Source organism: Pleurodeles waltl, chromosome 4_1 (assembly GCF_031143425.1).
Source record: "Pleurodeles waltl isolate 20211129_DDA chromosome 4_1, aPleWal1.hap1.20221129, whole genome shotgun sequence".
Taxonomy (NCBI): domain Eukaryota; kingdom Metazoa; phylum Chordata; class Amphibia; order Caudata; family Salamandridae; genus Pleurodeles; species Pleurodeles waltl.
In genome coordinates, this window is record NC_090442.1 from 967,086,213 (window position 1) to 967,106,596 (window position 20,384).

At 40.9% G+C, this 20,384-nt stretch overlaps 1 protein-coding gene across 2 annotated transcripts in view; it reads right to left on the minus strand.

The window, feature by feature from the left end:
- Positions 1–1,150: 1,150 nt before the first annotated feature.
- The window catches only part of TBC1D22A (TBC1 domain family member 22A), a 1,763,002-nt gene continuing 1,743,768 nt past the window's right edge, over positions 1,151–20,384 (minus strand). For both annotated transcript variants that reach the window (XM_069229720.1, XM_069229719.1), the window contains one exon: positions 1,151–2,209. In XM_069229720.1, the coding sequence (XP_069085821.1) occupies positions 2,066–2,209 (144 nt within the window). In that variant the 3' untranslated portion in view covers positions 1,151–2,065. The remainder of the gene's footprint in view (positions 2,210–20,384) is intronic.

Sequence of the window (20,384 nt, forward strand, 5' to 3'; positions counted from 1 at the left end):
TTTTTATATACCTGTTGCTTACAAGGTTATACTAATTATATAAGTTGGAAAAGTACACATGCACACATATAGCATTTTCTGTTACTGACATGGCCTTCCAGCAATTTTACCCTATCCTACAGGGTACAACATTAGTTAACTAGGGATCCCATTTCCAAAGATGCCTACATTTGAAAACCCTGTCTGTCATGATTCTAAATGCAATTAATTTGCACAGTCAATAATAGGCCCAACATTCTGTCCTTACACTGACCAACCAGAACATAACCCGCCACTGTTCATATAGGCAAAGACCTGAAGTAGAACTTGAATTTATATTTTTTTTTAAAGGCATTGAGGACTATGTCTCACTAAAGCATGTGAAGGAAGTAATTACATATTCCTGCTTTAACTGGGAGTCATGCAGTTTTGGAATTTAGAAGAACTGCCTATGAAACCACATAATGAAACATAATAATTTACAGAAACCTTTTGACATAACTAGGCAAATGAATGAGCAACAGAAATTTTTATTTAGATTTTTGCAATGGTATCATGTTCATTGTTTATAAAACATTCATATTTTAAAGAGCTCGGCATTTAAAATGAAAGACCACTGTTGTTTTATACATTCTTGTTTTCATTTGTTTACCATTAGCTATCTATTTTGCAGGATATCTTATATTTTACTGTACATCGTCATCATCCATTTATTAATAAATTAGGAAACTAATATGCTTCTTATCATTTGATTGAACATCTGAAAATATTATTAAAACAGCAGAACAATATGATCCCTAAATATGACAAATGCAACCAAGTGTTGAGTTTGTAGTCATTAAGATATATAGTACATTATTTAAAGATTCAATTAATTTTCAACCGATATAAGGGTATTTTAATGTGTTTTGGAATTTCTGTTAATTAGGATCCAGAAAGACACACAAGTAAAATATGGTGTCTGACCAATGTTTATTTTTAAAATTTATAATGTTATAAATACAATTGGACATTTGATATGATCCTAGTCCAAGTTTTCAATTTCCAAAAGGAAAAGCTACATTTGAATATTCTGAGTGCCAAGTTTACAGCTACAGTAACAATCTGCGTAAACATTTTAAAATATCACTTTCAAAAGAAAACAAGAGAAAATATACCAGATTTTAAAATATGCTTTTGATTTTTTATTAATGGCACACCAAATTGATGAATAGATAAGTCATATAAATCATTTATTCTAGACAAATTCTGAATACTTGAGAAGAGCTTTTTGATATTTAATCTCACATCCAATCTTTTACTTTACAACAATGATATGAATGAGAAGAGAAGTGCTAAAATAGCTCGTGTTGCAAATATAAAATGTACAGTCAGGCCTTTGCTAAGCAACATGGCATGTATAAAGCATGTTCATTTTTGAAGAAGTCAATAGCTAAAACCAAATAATGGCCACAAAAATGTTTAGTATATTTTCTGAGCAACACACTTGTATATAATCTTTAAGAAAAGATACTAAATCAATTTTCATATGTAACTATTAATGAGAAGCAAGATGGTGTTACTGGATGTGACTATTAATTATTTAATAACATCTCTTTCTTGAATCACTGCTGCATTTTGTATTATTGTAGAGCGTTAACTGGAGTGACTTTTATAGGTGTTTGGTGATTGATATATATATATATATATATATATATATATACCTACATGGAAAATACTGTATAGATAAGAATATAACAAAATGGAAATTGTACAGACACAAATTTAAAGCATTTGATTTGATAAAATAAGGCAAAAGCGAGTTCTCTCAACCGCCATTAAAATAAAAGTGTGAAAGATTATGCATTTAGAGAAATATTACATAATTGAGGCAGTTGATTAATAGTATCTTGTATTCTCTTAAATTAAATATTGTTTAACATTCCAAGCCCAGTTGCATAATTTCTGGCAGATTTCCTAATTTTCGTAAAATGTGAGTTTATCCTAGAAATATTCATTCTACTTTATATATTTATAGCTTACATAATATATTATTTTTTATGTGACAACAAAGATATAGAATATTATTTTACACAAACACATTTTTTTAACTTAGCAACACATGTTTTTTATAATGATTTGGAGCATCAGCAAACACAAACTTCAATCTGTAGGCCTCTGCTAGTAATATACTGATTTCCTCATTTTCCCAGTTCTTTGTGGGTAAATTCTGTAAAAACACCAACAGCCCCTGGAATAAAAAAATAAATGAAAAAATACAACTTAAATTGTAAAATATTTAAGTCCAACTACAATTTTTAAAATTCAGGTAAAATATGTTGGAGCACATTTGTTGTACCTAATTTCCAGTGCAAAAGTAAGTCAGTTTTTATAACAAGCTGTAAGAGTACAGCATAAAGAAGCGAAACACAAATAATGTACAGAACTATGTGAATTACAGAATGCATAAACATTACATGCTTATTCAAGATGCTTTAACATAATACTAAATTCTAAATGAAATTTTACTAACTTTAACCAGTAATAAACAGAGTATACAGCACAAATCATTATTTGAGACAACGGTATCTCCTGCAATGATGTAACAGCTTAATCAATGAATTAAAGCAATTTGTAGTTGTATGTTCATACTATCACATCTATCACAACCTGATTAAGCTAAGGATTATGTTATTACATATTACAAAGCATGTTTTGAATCCCCAGTTACATAATGTATGCAGACATTCACCAATTGCAGTTTGTAGGAATTTCCCCACATACTTTGGTATTAAAGAAAGAGCATGTCCCCTCTTCTAACACCTAAAGAGGCCATTGAGTTGATGTGCCAGTATTTTTGTGAGGAAATCCTTGCTCACTAGCATAAGGACTTTCCTACTTCAAGTAAGTGTGGAAATGAAATGCAAACGTTGACAGAAATATCAAGAGTTATCTAATTTGACTCTGGACACAACACCCTTGGTGCATTGATTCAGTAACCCAACAACACATACCTCAATCAAGCTCCTTATATAACACATTCTGTAAGTCTCCTTCATCTGACCTACAGACCTGCTGAACCCAAAAAGAATTGTACTAATAAGATCCCAGAAAACCTCTGTTGCCATTCACTACAGCCATAATCACATTGTTTCAAGACTTAGGCCTGATTTAGAGCTTAGCAGGCTGGGTTCCTCCATCACAATGGTGATGGATATCCTTTCCACTGAAATCTAAATCCCAATAAGTAACCCATCCGCCAAGTTCTAAATCAGGCCCTTAATCTTCCCAGCGAACAAACCCTGAGTGAGATAATTCTTCATCACACTCCTCTTGACACAAGTATCAGGCCATGAAACCCACTTACTCCAAAGGTAAAACCCTTGACCCCATTAACAATCAAGTGCAATTCCCTAATAAGTCTGGATTGACTACTACTTCTTCCACTTCAGTGCTTTTCACATTACTGACATATCCACAGCATCCAAAATGTGGAGATAATTGCTCCTTCAAAGATCTCCCTTCAAATGCCTTACAAGAAGAATCCAGCAACATTTTAAACCCCTGTGCCTATATCATATATCAACAAACCCATTAAACAATACAACAATGAAAAATGTTTGGAACCTAACTTCATATTCCATGTCACATTCCTCAGCACCCTAATAGTTCCAACTAACCTTGGACAGCAAGCGTGCCATATGTAGACTTAAAAAGATAAGGAAGCTACACCCAGTGACCAGACTCTGCACAGTATGCTCCACTGACACACATATCACTCATCACCAAAGCTAGCTTTTACCATTGGCCATCAAGAAAGTGACTAAAACGAAACAAAAACATTATTCAAGACTGGCAAGCCATACAAGGAATGCATCATCCCACTCACAGATCATTTAATCTCACGATCAGTGTGTTAGACCCGTCACCCTTAGGGTGGTCTTCCTCCCAACATTTTGTCTTCCATCACCTTGTTGTTTTTGTATTTGCCGTCCTAAGTGCACCAAGTATGCCCAGACGTGGGTCACAGACTCACTGTGCCACTAGATTCAAACTAGTCTGCTGATGAGGGTTGATTCCATGAAACTGGTCCCAGGTTACTTGTTTCCTGTTCAGGCAGAACCTGGCCTTGCAGTTTGGGCTGGACTGTTCCGACGTGGAGTAGGTTCAAGTCTGTTTTGCATATAGCTGGGTCCTAACTGGGGTAGCATTTTGGGCAAAAAAACTGATGGATTGCGATGCAGCCCAAGCAATTTCCAGTGCCTGAGAGTAATTGAAGCATTCCCTCCATCACCTTGATGATTTTGCAATGAGGCCCTAAGTTCCCCCGGTATGCGCAGACGTGGGTCCCAGGCTCACTGTGCCACTGAATTCAAGCTAGCCTGGCTGATGAGGGTTGATTCCACAAAACCAGTCCCCGGATACTTGTTTCTGGCCCAGGGAGGCCCTGGTTTGACAGTTCGGGCTGGACGGTTTCCATTGGGAGCATAGTCAAACGTAATTTCATATGGCTGGGCCCAACTGAGGTGGCACGGTGGGTAATAAACAATGGTTTGGGATTCAGCTCGAGCGATTGCCAGTGGCTGAGGTTAATTTAATCATTCCATCCTTCATCTTATTGTTTTTGCTTTATGCATTGTGCTATTTTCTTCAAATACCTACAATTAATTATCTCTAGTTCTACTAATTGGATTTTTATCATTATGGTCTTGTTTTATTTATTAAAGATCACTCTATATTTCTAATCCTGTTGTGGGCTTGTTTTAGGGTGTGTTTACACTGTATTACTGTTGGAAGTGTTGCACACATATGCCACACATTACTTCTGAGTTACGCCCGACTGCTCTGTATCAAGCTACCCCAGGGTTGAGCACAGGTTAATTTGCTAATTGTTAATTTAGAATTTGCTTGTGGCTTTACCCTGAGAAGAATTGCAGTTGCTGCTTAAGACTCTATCAGTAACCAATTTTCTTACACAGCCTCAAACAGTAACCCAATTTGTTACATGGTGCATCACCAAATAGTAGCTTCTTCAGTGAGATGAATGGCCAAATTGGAACCCACACAAATAACATTAAGCAGCCATCCAAACTGCATCAAATGCCTTAAGGCTCACAGCCAAGTGGATAGCCTTCAAAAACGTCTGACACAATCAACTAAACAACACCCTTAAGTAGCTTAAGCATCTCTGACAAAGAGAAACTCATACCATCAGTCTTTGTAAAATTTCTGTGAGAAGATATGCGCACATCCTGACTCAACATTGTCACCTCTTAGAACCTACACAGATGCCCTCAACCCAGGACAGATCCACCCTGTTGAAAATACTTCTCTTGGATCCAAACTTCCTCACTGCTGCCTCATCATCCACATCTCATTCTTGAGTAACAATACTGAGAAATTAGTTTCAATCCAACCCCAGATGAAGATGACTGTGTAGCATACCCTTCTATAGAGCTACCCATCTGGCTTCAGACCACTCTAATGAACTGAAACTACTTTTCTTCAAATAGCCAAAAATGTCCACCCATCAACGAAAACAACAACCTCTGCCTCTGGTTTGTTTTGTGCTCTGTATTGCCTTCAACACAGTTTACTACCAGGGGGTAATCCACTTCTTGGAAACACACATAGGGTTTCCTTAAACACTGCTGCAATGATTTACATCTTACCTTTTCAACAGTCACCAACGTGTATTAATGTAAACTCAATATCCAATATGCTCTCCATTTTCTGCATAGCCCTATGCTTCCATTCTCACCACATCATATCTACAAGAAACATCTCAGATCTGGACTGGCTGCATCATTAAAATAAATCAAGACACCAGCAACCCTTAACTCTTCCTTAATCTATCTGTATCATGCCACATCAGCATCTCAAAACATGTCTCATGCTACTGCAGAGCCAACCTAAAATTCAACCCTTCAGGGAATTGATGAAATGAACAGACAGGTCATAAAGGCGAAAGAAGACTGAAACATTTGGGCCCAGAGTCCTTCTAGACTGTGTACAAGATAAACAGGCCTCAGATTGTGATGTTTTGAGTGTTATAGGATGACAATAAAAAGCAAAATGGTGTGATTAAAGGTACCAGTCATCTCCAAATCACTAGGGAAGCCCTAGACCCTCCATCCCAGACACATACCAGCAAGGTGTGGTCGGTGTGGAGCAGGAGAGAGAACACTGCTCAGCTAATATGTCATCAGTAGTGTGAACTACCATGCTTTAATCAGCATATGGTTGTAAAAAGTCAAAGGATAAAAAGAGAAGCAACAGAAAACTCCACTTAATATTGATTCTTTCTTAAGAACAGGTTACGACAAAAAATACATCACAGTAAGACTATGGTTATAATCATACTTGTTTCAGTCAAAGTTCTCCGTCAATGATTCTCCCTATAGTTGTGTGTTATGTAGAGTAGTGCACTTCATAGTCGTACTGCACGGGGATGTTACAAGCACCATTTTTACAGCAATTGTGAAGACCGAAGGGAAAAAACAGTAATTGGTAGATGTGTAGAGATTTTCAGACTACCTCAAAAGAAAGAAAAATTAGAAGAAATAATAGGCAAAAAGGATAGATGAAGATAAGCAAAAACTGGAGCAATCCAGTTTATGAGAGAGGAACAGAAGTAAAAGACAGTGGAGGAAATATAGAAAGCTTATAAATGAATGACAAAAATCAGAAGGAGAGCCCTGTAAAATGTTAGGAAACCTACACAGAATGAGTTGAAGAAACATTAGAGAAAAGGAATGAAAGCGACAAAGATAAAGAACAAATGGAGCAGAGGAGGTAAATGTTATGAAGGCACTGAAAAATAGGACTCAGAGAGGAAGCAAGAACTAAAGTAAGAAGGAAAGTTGTGGAAGGAAAAAGGCATCAAGTGAGGAATAAATAAGTCATATTAAACAGTCACCAATACAATGTGCATGTTTTAACTCGAGGTTAATAGGAAACATTTATGGGTGTCAATGTATATAATATAAAACATCAATGAATAAAGTGGAAAACGCAAGTGCAGAAACGGTGAGAGGAAACTGTGAACTGGTCAAAGGCAAAGTAACAAGGTAGAAAAGACAGCTAAAGGTGTTGATGGTGAATGGGACTGGATAAGTGAGATTTTGAGACCATGTGAAACAACTGACCGAGATACAAGAGAAGAATATAGAGGATAAGAGCAATGAGGAAAAAGCATAGTGCAAGTAACTGTAGTGAGAGGAAAAATAAAATAGCAATATTAGAAAAGCACATGGATTGCCAACCCATCATATTCTCTGGTTTCTAGCTTAAATTGTTCTATGACTCTAGCCAGTTATCACAGATATTAGCAATCAAAGAAAGCTTGTGAGTACTACAATGTGTATACTTAGGAGATAACACCTATTCTAACACTGGCTGCAAGCTTACAAAACAGAAATGCAGGTGGCTCAAGACATCCAGAGATTGTCTTCCAAAATAAGGATGATTATGATGCAAGTCATTTTGTGTCATAGACTATTAATGAAACTAAAGGTGACCAAGGAATACTAGAGGGGAATATATTTGATTAGTCTGGTTGATTCTGGCTGCCACTAACAATGAACTTCCCCATTATCACCAACAATCAAATGCATCCAAGTAATCTGATATGTTAGGCTACAGTAAGAAACATATGGTGGCAAGACCCCTAAAGCACAGGAACATACTTGACCTACCGTTTAAGCATAGTCTAAGAACGTATTCTTCATAACGCTCTTTGAACTGACAGTTTCAATGTAAGTTCCTACAAGAGGTAGGCAACCAGCACATTAATGGGGAGAGCCAAGTAAGGGATAAGCTTGGTTTTAAGTGCTATAGCCTGAGTCAAGCCATTAGAATATTTAGCAAGTAAATCACACATAATACATAGTATAAAATAAGTTAAGGTTTCTTAAAATAAAAAATATTCAACATTATTGTAATTGTTTCAGTTTTGTACATTATATTATAATGCTGCATTCAACAACCTTATTTTAAAATTACTGTTGTTAAATATTTTAAAAATCCTACTCATGCCTTGACAATAATGCCATCAGTGAACCAAGAGAAAAGAGAGTGTCATGCTTGGTTATTTTCTATTTAGGAATTATTTATGGAGCAACATTATTCTCTTTGAAAACATATGCAAGTGAGGTTCTGTACAGCGCACACCCTGAACTGAATTATATCAAAGTCCTCGAATATTTGACATTCATGAAAAATGAAGCAGCATGACATAACTTTGTTTGCCAAGGATAACACAATTTGGTCAAGAGAGGAAGGAAGCTGTGATTTGGAATTAGGCCAGGTTTGAGTGTGTCCTTCACTCTCACATAAAAAAACTAAGCACAAAATATTATGTTTACATTGTGTTTAAATGTTTAGATTAATTTGATTGTTGATAGTACTACATGTCAGCTGTTTGTAAGCACTGTATACAACAAGAGTGACTCCTGTCCAATTTATTAATACTCAGTTTAGCAGCACCTGACGGAGAGACTATAGGAGGCTTGCCCTCTATATAGTGTGCAAAGCTAGGTACACTGTGCAGGGAGTCCAGGCAACCACACGTTGGTTTAGAGAGATTAAAAACTAGACCACATAATGCTCTAATTTTTATGGTAGTTTGGTCGAGCATTTAGGTTAATCTTGAGAAGTGCAAAGCATTTGTTGTACTCACAGTATCAATAAATGAGACCACACACTGAAAAGAATAACTAGAGCCCGCTTTGCAAAAATACTTCAGTTTTAATAAAGATAGTCTTTTTGTGCATAATTACGCACCATAGGAAACAATGGAGAAAATGCATATAAAATTGGGCAATGCAATTGCTAATGTCTCCTTTTGCAGGTATGTCGAGGTCATTGGTGAACACTATGAACCAGCTGGAGAAGTTCAGGCAGCTCCTGGTTCTGGCAGGAGCAGCTGGAGAAAGTTGTTGGAGCTGGTGCCAGGCCACTGTGGGGGACAACTTAGAACAGCACTGCCCAGGTGGACTTAAATGTAGGAGCGGTGGGACTCCTTGGAGTGTCAAGGTCACAAGGTGTAGGGGGACCCTTAGGGCACAGCTGGTTCTTCAGTGCAGGGCACAGGGTGACTGGGTGCAGTGTGAATCAGTGAGCTAGGAGCTGTGCGCAAAGGTGCCCTTGGAAGCAGAAGGTAGGTCACTTTGAGGGTCGCTTGCAGGTCTACTGGGCACTCTCGTGGGAGTTCCTGGTGGTGTCTGAAGTCCCTCGACTGGGGCTTCCTCTTGTTCCTTTTACAGTTCAGAATGGACTGTCCTTCTTGGTGTCTGATGTGAGGTGACCAGTACTTAGGGCTATTCCACAGTTTGGTCACTGGAGGGTGCAGTACCACCAAATTTGCCACATTTGCATGGTTTGTCCTCACAGTCCATTTGGTGGAGTTTGGGCTTGCTGTGGTGTCTGGTTCCTTGGTCAGCAGCTGGTCAGTAAAGTGACCTTCACTGGGTCTAGGGTCTTGGGTTACCAGAGAGTGATATCTTCACTCTGGAGGGAGATCTCTGGCAAGGTTTGAAGAGTGGAGGTCCTCTGGGGGGTTTGTGGAGTCTGTCCAGAGTCAAAGCAACCCTTCAGTAGCGATTGTTGAGTCCTGGGTTCAGCAGGCAGGGTTTGGTGCCTTTTCTTTCTGCAGCAGGACTTCAGTGCTCGAGCCTTGGGTCTTCTTCGTTGCTGGTCTCCTTTTGCCCTTGGAATCTGTCTCTCTGGTCTAGGGATGCCCACTAAATACTGCATTTAGTGGGTATTTAGGGGAGTACCTAGTAGTGACCAATGGGTCATCTACCTTATGGTGGCTAAACCCACTGAGTGACAATTTCCTGTGGGCAGAGGTCACTTCCCTACACCTGATTGGCTATTTTCCTTCCATGCAAGATGGGGTCAAATGAAATAGGGGGGTCATCTCACATGCAACACCTTAGTGCAAGCTGCGGCTGACCATTTCTCCTGTGCTTTGTACGGTTTCCCAGCATTGTTCCTACCAAAAGTGGGGGGTTTGCAATCGGGGCAGCCTTCTGCTGCTAGCAGAAGGCTTGCGGTGGAGTTGCAAGGACAGTATGCCCTTTGAAGCTCAATAGCACGGCAGTGCATATTTTTTAGGAAAAGGGGTGTTTGCATCTCCACCCAGTGTGGGCTTTGTTCTGGGACCCAGAGAGCAGGATCTCTCACCCCAGGGTTTCAGAATCTTGCCTGGTTGTGGCAGGCTGGTTGTAACCGGCCAGCAACTATGCCAGGGTAGTTAGCTTTTGCCCCTGGGTACATTTAGTAATAAATCCAATACTGGTAGCTGTTTGGATTTATCATTCTGAGTTGTTTCATACCAAACAACCCAGGGTTCAGAGGGGCCGTCATGAAACTGTGAAACTCATACTGACCAGTGTCCAGCACATGAATTTAAAATGGCTGCTCTGTTCACTTACTATGTCCCAGGTTTGGCAAGGACACAGAAGGAGCATATTGCTCATGCATATATGCCAACATATTCAGTATAGTGCACTCTGGCTTAGGGCTAGAAAGCCTGCCAGTGGGGTGACTTACATATACTGCATGCAGTGTATAGTGGACAGAATACACAGGCTGTGTGCCATGTCGAGATTGCATTTTAGGACTGCATCAGAACACTGCAATGGCAGTGCTGAGTGCATCTGGAAGCATGGCCCTACAAGGTGGCACAAACTGTGCTGCTGCCCTCAGGGACCTACCCTTAGTACGCCAAGCCCTGGGGGCCAGGGACTATCCCTCATTTACTAGTGACTTACATTGGCAGCCAAAGGTGTTGCTAATTGCATCAATACCTTTGCAATTTTTAGGGAAAGAACACTAGCACTAGGGACCTGATTAGCAGGATCCCAGAGCACTCCAGTCCAAGTTGCATCCAGAAACCAGGCAAAAAGTGTGTGTGTGTGTTGGTGGGTACTGCATCAGGGTGCCAGTTTCCGACAGGAAACTCTGAGCTGGTCTTGCCAGGGAAAAGCTTTGCCCTTATGATTACCATTCACATTCAATTCAGCACTGAACGATTAACTGTATGAGCCATTCTGCTGGCTGGAACTTCTGGTTCCATTTGTTGGATAGTTATGCTGCATATAACATATACATCTGTGTAAGATGCGGTTCACTTCCCAAATGTTAATTTTCTTCTTGTTGTGATACAGTACACTTTCATGTTGCAATTATGAATTAAGACTCAATAGCTTCACTGAATGGTGAGTAGCATTTCTATAATTTTGTTGGGTTTACAACTAATTAAAAATGAACCTTTTTTTATATAAAGTCTCATTTTGCTGTTGTCTGTTATCAATAATATTTGACTGGTTTACTTTATTTAGTAGTTGTTGATAGAATGCTTCAAAACAGCATAAGGGTGATAGAAAACTATACAGTGGAGATAGGTTCTGAGAAATATGTGGTAATTAACATTACGTTTTCTCCGTCTGCCACTATTTCCTTATGATTTTTCTCCTCGCGTTTCAGCCTTTCACTCACCAACTGTGATTCAAAATCTGATGATAAAAAATGGTCAAAATTCACAGAAACGAGCGTTACTGCCCCCCACAGCACAGGTTAAGCACCACGAGGGATAGAGATGCAATTAGAAGGATGGCTTACCTCGAAACACCCAAAATTCTAAATTGGACAGCATGATTTGTACATTTTTGTGAGCAACAAACATTATTTGTTACCGATATTTTTTATCAGTTTATTATTTCCAGATTATCGGTTTAATTTAAGCCTGAACTGTCCTCGTGTTTAAAATTGATAAGTATCAATATAAAATGTAGGTGATTGGGGAGGTCTTATAACAACTCCACGGAAGTAGATGATTGTTATTTCATTAAACCTGATTAATTTGGTCTTGTAATTTGTATTACCAATTGATTTCTTGTTTCGTGTCCGTAGGGATTCACAGTACATTTTAAAGAGCCTGTCAAAGCTGATGATACGAGCCTGGGCTTTTGCTTCACTTGCCTACTGGACTAACATATCTTACAGGGGTCATTTCAACAACAATTTTCTGGCCTTCATGGCTGCATCAAAACTTCACTTGTTGTAATCCAATTTCTAGCAGCTGAAAAGGGAGTTCTTCTTTTTTATTTTTTAATCCACTTCACTCCATATTACAATGACCTCTATATTTGTAGGGTGAAATGCAGTGAGCCGGCATTATGGCAACTTACTGACTATGCTACACACAATTTCAGAATCTAATTCAGTAACCCGGGTTCAGCAGATGCAGGGAGAATGAAACTGTTCACGAATGCGCACAATGAAATGTTAAAGGGATGAAATTCTGCCTGGCTGACCTTCGAAGATGAGGTAGAGACAGCCAAAGAAAACCTGCTAAATACATGTAGCTTCTTTTCGTCACCCCAAGCACAGGCCCAACAATAGATTAAAAAAAACACAGATCATAAGTATTTGTTGTTACTACATAGCACACAAATAGCATGCATTTTAAAACCAAGTGCATTTGGAGCAAATCAGAGCCTTTAAACAATAGATCATTATAGGTATTGTAGTTGTTCTTATTATTGTGGTTATTAATTTTATTATTATCAATAAGATTACGAAAAATGACTATTTTACTATTGTTAATACTGCTACTACTAATAATAGTAAAAGTATTTTAGCAGTACTAGTGATGTGATTAGTTATATTTAATGATAAGATACAAACGCTCATAACAATCGTTGGTATCAACTACATTATAATTATTAATCTCTGGGTCTAGATTCTTGTGCAAAAATGTGAAGCGGGATTAAGCAACTTCTCTCGCCTGTTCCATAATGTATCTGTACCTCTGACAATCCTTGACTTATAAACACTGCAACAAATCTAAGTAGCACAATAATAACATCTGTGTCATTTGACAGTACAATGACTCCATAAGAACCATTTTGAACAGCCCACTCAACATGTGGCACAACAGGAAGGTCAGCTTCCTCCAATTTGCTGTTAAGTTCAGTGTTCAATGAAGCATCAGCAATGTTTTGATGAGTTAACATCTCCAAGTTCATCTTGTTGGATGTTGATGGCCGGAATGTATCAAGTTGCACAGGTATAAGTGTTGAATATTTGATGCAGGCAAGGTCAATTGTTCCATTTGTAGACACTCATCTGATTCGCTCACATTCTTTAACAGATAGTTCAAGATAACTCACAAAGACAATGTGCAGTTCTTGCAAGGTGCACACTGATCTAGATATATATAGAAAATTCAGAACGACCTCTCCGAATATTTGCACAAATGCAATCTTGACCATTCGCAATTGTGACATATGGCCCCCAACAACAGCAGTTTTCAATAAGGACACCTTTTCACGTTGAAATTCTTTAAGTGAAAGTTTTTTTTCTGAGCTTTCGTAGGAGTTTCTGCTTCAATGGTTTGGTTGCAGTTTCTTCATCAAATAATACATTTGCTGAAAAAATATAATGCAACAGAATGTCCATGATAAATTCATCCCTTTCTTTTGTGACATCCATCTCTCTATGTGCTTGAGAAAGTGTTTTTTTTTTTTTTGGTAACCTCTTTTGTAGTGGCTGGTTGGATGAAACTCTTACTACAGCAATTAAAGCATGGAAGTTTAGCGTTAGTGAATATGTCAAACAGCTTTTTCTCTTTCAATACAAATCCCTCCTGCTTCTGTTCTGTTCATAGTTTCCATCCATGTTCCAGTGAATGTCCTAGACATGTCTTCATATCGTTCTCCACATATTGTTTGGTCACAAAGTTGTGCAGTCACACAGACTCAATAATTTCAAAAGAGTTTCATTGCTGCTGCATAAAATGAAGAAGGCTGCCAACATGTTTATTAACATGTTCCCTTCTTTTCCCCACAAGTTTGTGGTGAGGAACAGTTCCACAATGATCCATCGTTTTGGATTTGTCATCTCTCTGAAAACATTGCAAATGGAAAGAACTTCAAGGTAAACTAACCGCCATCAAACAACATATTCACTTTTAAGTATCTGACCAACAATTCCCTTGGAGCTTTTCTGTGAAATCTGGATCATCTGTTGAACCATCCCTCCCCTTCACCACAAAGGGGGTGATTCCAAGCGGGAACCGCCAGAAGACCGTACTGCGGTCAAAAGACCGCAGCGGTCATTCTGGGTTTCCCACTGGGCTGGCGGGCGACCGCCAAAAGGCCGCCCGCCAGCCCAGCGGGAAACACCCTTCCACGAGGAAGCCGTCTCCGAATGGAGCCGGCGGAGTGGAAGGGGTGAGACGGGTGCAGTAGCACCCGTCGCGAATTTTAGTGTCTGCTAAGCAGACACTGAAATTCTAAGTGGGGCCCTCTTATGACACCCCATACCGCCATCCTGTTCCTGGCGGCCGAAACCGCCAGGAACAGGATGGCGGTATGGGGGTCGGAATCCCCATGGCGGCGCAGCAAGCTGTGCCGCCATGGAGGATTCCCCTGGGCAGCGGAAAGCCGGCGGTACACCGCGGACTTTCCGTTTCTGGCTGCAGCTGTACCGCCGCGGTCAGAATGCCCAAAGGAGCACCGCCAGCCTGTTGGCGGTGCTCCCGCGGACCACGGCCCTGGCGGTTTTTACCGCCAGGGTCAGAATGACCGCCAAAATGTCTTTGGAAGGATTTTCTGTATAGATATGGTTTTTCCACATCTGGCTTCTTCACACTTTCTAAATACCAGGACCCATACCTCAGGTAGGTTATGTAATTGAATTCATGAAACACAGCAATCAGTCACTCCACAGTCTTCACATGCAGCTGCCAATTACCTTCCCGATCAGGATGTACCAACGTTTTAATTAGAGCTACACTTCCCCGGTACTTGCAAAGTTCTGATTTTTCTTCACATTCTTTGGCAAACTTTACAAACTTAGTTTTCAGGTTTTCTGATTTTGAACAGAGTGTATTGAACTTTGCCTGGCTTTGCATTATGCCTTTTGAATGAAGTGCACCCTGTGCCTTGTTCACTTCTGAGACAGGATATGCAAAACCTAATTTGTCATTCTTGTTTGTTTGTTTATGTCTACAGCAGTTACAGCTTGTTTTGCAGTAGCTACTTCATTGATACGGTTGTGAAAAAGCACCATGGCAGTATCATGTGTGCTGGATATTCCAGACAAAAGAGAGCTGTCTTCATAATCAAAATTGTGAAGAGCAGCATTTGTAAACCCTTTCCAGGTAAAGTGACTTGGAAGTGGTGTGCTGTCAGATTCCCAAGATTTTACAGCATGAGCTGCTAACAAGTTCCTGTTTCATACTATGTCATTAGAACTTGTTGATACGCGAGTCCTATTAATTGAAGGGTTTAGCCCCCTACTTTTGCACTTGACATAGATTGCGTAGGGAGTCATCATGTGTAGCAGAGTTTTCTTTTTTTTCGGTGATGTAATTCATAAAACATGATTTGGAAAAAAAAACAGTACGTTTGCACAGCATAGGCCTGTCAGTTCATGGGATTGTCTTCCACTTCTTTACTTATATCTTCAATGCCCTCATCAATGTTGTCAGTTTCTGTTCCAAACTCAAGAGCTTTAGTTTCTAACAGTTTAGCTTTATTGACATTAAACAATGATGTAAAAAATGTTAAGATAACATCAGGCATTCTTGTTGAATTCCATGATTTGCTGACCTCTTGGGCTTCACAAAATGTGTCATTAAGTACAAACTCTAAACCTTTCAGGACAGTTCTTAAAATGGTTCCTGCTGATTTTACTGCAACCTATGATCTTATTTTGGCAGCAAGAACTTCAGGAGTCAAGCCAGCTGAGAACACCACGAGTGGCTCATTCTTTTTGTTAGGCTGACAAACTAATTCTGTCATTGTACATTCTCACCAGAGCAATCTTAATGTCATTACTATGGATCAATATAGTTTCATCAATGCTGGCCATTGTTTCTGTGATCTCACTGAGTGTGAAACTGTAGTTAGCACTCAAGAATGGCTTTAAAACTTAATTTGCTCTTTCAAAGAGTGCAAACGTAACTGAAGGCTGGTGGTTACGTTGCTGCTGGGAGCTCACTCTACATTCATATTTTTGAATGCATGCATGCCTGCAGCTCGGCTGGGCATACAAATACAAATCTGCTGCAAATACATTCACCTAGCTATTTAGATCAGCTACTCAGCTGAAAACTTCATCTTGGAAGAAACTTGCTGCAGAAAACAACATGTTGGGGGACGCGCTGGAACTTCGACGAGGCGGAGGAGGAGGTGGGCAGCAGCTGTGTGCTGCATTCGAACAGGGCAGGAGCCCTTTAAATACACGTAAGCGCTCCCGCTCCGCGGGACGCGCTGGAACTTCGACGAGGCGGAGGAGGAGGTGGGCAGCAGCTGTGTGCTGCATTCGAACAGGGCAGGAGCCCTTTAAATACACGTAAGCGCTCCCGCTCCGCGGGACGCGCGCGGGCGTCGCCCGGGCGAAGCCCGGGCCAAGGGCGGGCCCGTCCTTGCCCGTCATTGCCAGGAAGAGGCAGGGCAGGGCCACCCCCCTGACATTTACTTTAAACTGTGGTCCCAGATAACCACTTTCTATTTGACTGCCCGAAGGACAAACTCAAGCCTATTTACACTGTGGTGGGGTAGCTTTCCCCCAAAGCTCTAGGCCTCTACCTAGTTAGTGGTCAATTTCCAATATTAACCTGCCTTTGCTCGCCCCGCTGTGATTTTACTTGATTCTCCCACTAAATCCAAGACCCCTGGTTCTTAGCAAAATGGGTCGACGACGCGGGGGGGTTGGACGGGAAATTGCACTCTAACCAAACCCTGGACGGCTTTTTACAAAAGGCCGTTGGGGAACTTGAAAGAGAAATAGAACTAGTGCAACGTCGTCTTGCTGTCCCTCCTTCTGCATCCATTAGCTCAGCCCATGATAGCCCAGTCTCACAGCCCCACCCGCGACTAGAGCTCCAGTCTGCCCCGATTATCCATTCCCCTTCTCCGTCCAAAATTTTTCAAGAGATCCAAGATGATACTCCAATTGCACCTGCCATTTGTGCCGCACCAACTTCATTGGCCCAGTGTCCCCCTATAGAAGGTTCCCTTACTTTAACTGAATCTAATACCAAAGGGAAAAGGAAGCGTAGGGAACCTGTCCTCAAAAATAAACGATCTAGAACCTTGAGTCCCTCCAATCTGGCCCAATCTTCTATTAATGAAATGGCATCAATCTCCTTACACAATACCAATAACTCCCATGCAAACGAGTTTATTAGGGATCTCATAAGAGATGAGCTCTCTAAACTACTTCTTCCTATCTCCAACCGTCTCCAAAGAATTGAGGACAAACTTGAAAGTCTTACGAGCAGTCAGCTACCAACAATTTCTTTACCTGTAGAAATTCATCCTAATCATGACTCTACTGTTGCCATTAGTCACACAGGCCAAATTCCCAAAACTTTTCCTCCTACTCTAAATCACGTCTGGCCTAGTTCTGCTAAAACCCCCAGCATCCTGACGAACAAACCCCATATGGCCTTAGCTCCCTTATTAAAAGGAACCGCCTCATGGAACAATCGAGCAACTAATTCAGGAGACGGCCCCCCCTTTAGGGAATCCTCACAGCCAGCATACCAGAAGAAGAATAAGAGTTGGGACTCTCAAGAACCCAAAGTGCTTCATTTACCACCTGAATCATGTCCTTATGTTCTTATTATATCAAATGTTCCTGAACTCAAACCTTATTTTTCCGAATCCTTCACCGAACTCAAAAATAAGGTTATCCACTGGTTGCATGTGAATGCGGGGTTTGCTTTTTCCATGTCATCTTCAATACTGATGGTGAGAAGGGTAGGGTGGGTGGGCCCTCTAGCGAAGATCGGTTTAGGGGATTGTATCGTCATTAATTTTAATTCTCCCGATCTAGTCCAACGACTTTCTCTAAATGCCAACAGACTTTACCCTACAACTGGCAAAACTTCTCTTTGCAGGTTACAAGTGTTCTATCCTCCTTCTATGTCGTCCTGGAGTACTCAATCACCACCATTACACGGGGCCGGCTCGGCCACTCACACACTGCCTACCCCTGTAATTGGTTCTAGACGTCCTCTATCCTCCCTCTCCGAGGCAGACTGACTAGGAGATGCCTTTCAGGATGCGGTTTTGTCTAACTGCGAAGCTGAGTCCATTTGCCCTATTGGTCTTAACATCTCGGCCGATTTTGTTGTCCCGGGTTCACCCAATAGTTTAATATGCCAAGCATCTGAGGAATGCATTTCTAATCAGTCAAACGCTCCCTATACCTTGGGTCACATCTGCATGGCCAACCCATCAAATCCTAACACTATTGAGGATATACCCAGCGAGGTTTTAAAGACTCAGAGTGAGAAACCTTCTGATCTTAATCCACCCATGCGAAGCACCATGGTCCTTGACAGTCCCTCCCCTAGGATTCCATATGCCCTGAATAGAGTTGGGTCCTCATGCCCAGAGGATCTCGATAAGGTGCTCAGCTGGAATATAGCTGGATTGGAAAGCAAATTACACAGCCCAGGTTGGGGTAACCTTATTAATGATCACTTGATTTGTCTTTTTCAAGAAACATGGGCATTAGAACCCAAATACAGACTCGGTTTTAAAAGCTTCTGGGTTCCGGCCCGTAAGTCATCTTCTGGGAGACCTTCGGGAGGGTTGCTCGTGTGGCTAAATATTTCTCTCAGGTGCAAGATAGAAGAATTAGACACTGGTTGCCCGGACTTGCAAGCCCTATTGTTAATGATTTCTGAAGAAAAACCCCTCCTTTTAATTAATATCTATAACAGGAATGTGAGTCCCCACTTTGAGTCTGACGTTCTGTCAAACTTGGACTATGTTCTTAAAAGTAATTCCCCCTCTTTTGTTTTAATTGGTGGAGATTTTAATGTTACCTTCGAACCTAATCCTTTAGTCCAAGGAATCTGTAAAGAAGAGGATGCCCATTGGGGCATCCCCCAGTTAGTCTCCAACAAAAAACCAAGATTGAACAAATCTGCACGCTTTTTGGCTGACATCGCACTAGCTCATGGCCTCCGAGCCTGTAATGGCCGCTCACACTCGGATGCTATTTTGCGACCCACTTTTAGGCGCGGAGTACATAGCAGTCGCATTGACTACATACTTCTTGATATCCGTCTTTGGTGTTACATGGTAGATATGAGGGTAGATGAGCAGCCTGTGAGCGACCACGATCCCCTGATTCTATCAACCAGAGGTCTTTTTCCTTCGTTTATAGTGCCTCACTCTAGGTCCAACGTGTCCCAACTGGCCCTAACCAATAATAGACGCAATCTAAAATGGGAATCTGTTATCTCCTCCCCTAAACATTTAGCATCTATCTACAGTTTGCTTGCGAATCAAATGGAGTGTATGATCCGGTTAGATGAGTCCGAGGAGGGCGATAGCCTTCTTACAGCCCACACTGATCTGTTCCAATTTTTAAAACAATTTTTCACAAAAGAGACTGTTAACAACTCCAATAAAAAACACAATGCCCCTTGGTTCAATAATTCCTGCAGATCAGCACAACTAGCTCTCCTGGATGCAATTAAAGAAGGCCATGCTGCGACGCTGAGAATAGCCAGGGCCGCTTATAAGAAGGAATGCTCAAAGGCACGCAGAAGTTGGGAGGAGGCCAGATGGGCCACTATCCTGGTTTCAGCCTCATCTAATAATACTTCCAAGTTTTGGAAACTAATAGCTGATAATGACAGTGACTCTCCAGCCGCGCCTGGCTCTACAATCCTCTCAGCAACTTGGGTAGAGCATTTTGGGCAACTTTATGGAGGTCCACCAGATGTTTCTCTGTGGCCCCCCAATGATTCATCAAACCAAGAGATCATTCCAATTTCTTTTTCTCTTTCCGAAACTAGAGCTGCAATAGACTCCCTGAAATGGGGGAAGGCTCCTGGCCCAGATAAAATTCCAGGTGATCTATATAAATCTAGACCTGATATATGGGCTCCCTACCTCAATTTTATCTGCAATACTATTGCAGCAGGCGCTCCAGTTCCATCTACTTGGAAAGGGGCAGAAATTGTACCGATCTTCAAAAAAGGAAATCCAAACATTCCGGCTAACTACCGTCCAATTAGTCTCCTCGATAACTTCCCAAAAATTTACGCGAAACATCTTCTGTCCCACCTTGAGGAATGGATTATTGAGTCTGAAGCCCTTTCTGATTTACAAGCGGGCTTCAGACCCGCTGTGAGCACAGTTGACCAAGCTCTAAGATTTATGTCAATAAAATGGAAGAATGTTGACCTGGGGGGGGGCAACCTTTACGTGGTCTTTATAGACCTAAGAGCTGCATTTGACCTGATCCCCAGGAATCTGCTGTGGTCAACATTATTAAACATGGGAGTGCCATTTGGCCTCCTGAAACTCATAGCCCAGTTGCACCAAAATACCTTTGCCCAAATCAGGTGTGGACAAGGGGGCGAGCTGACTGACCCTGTA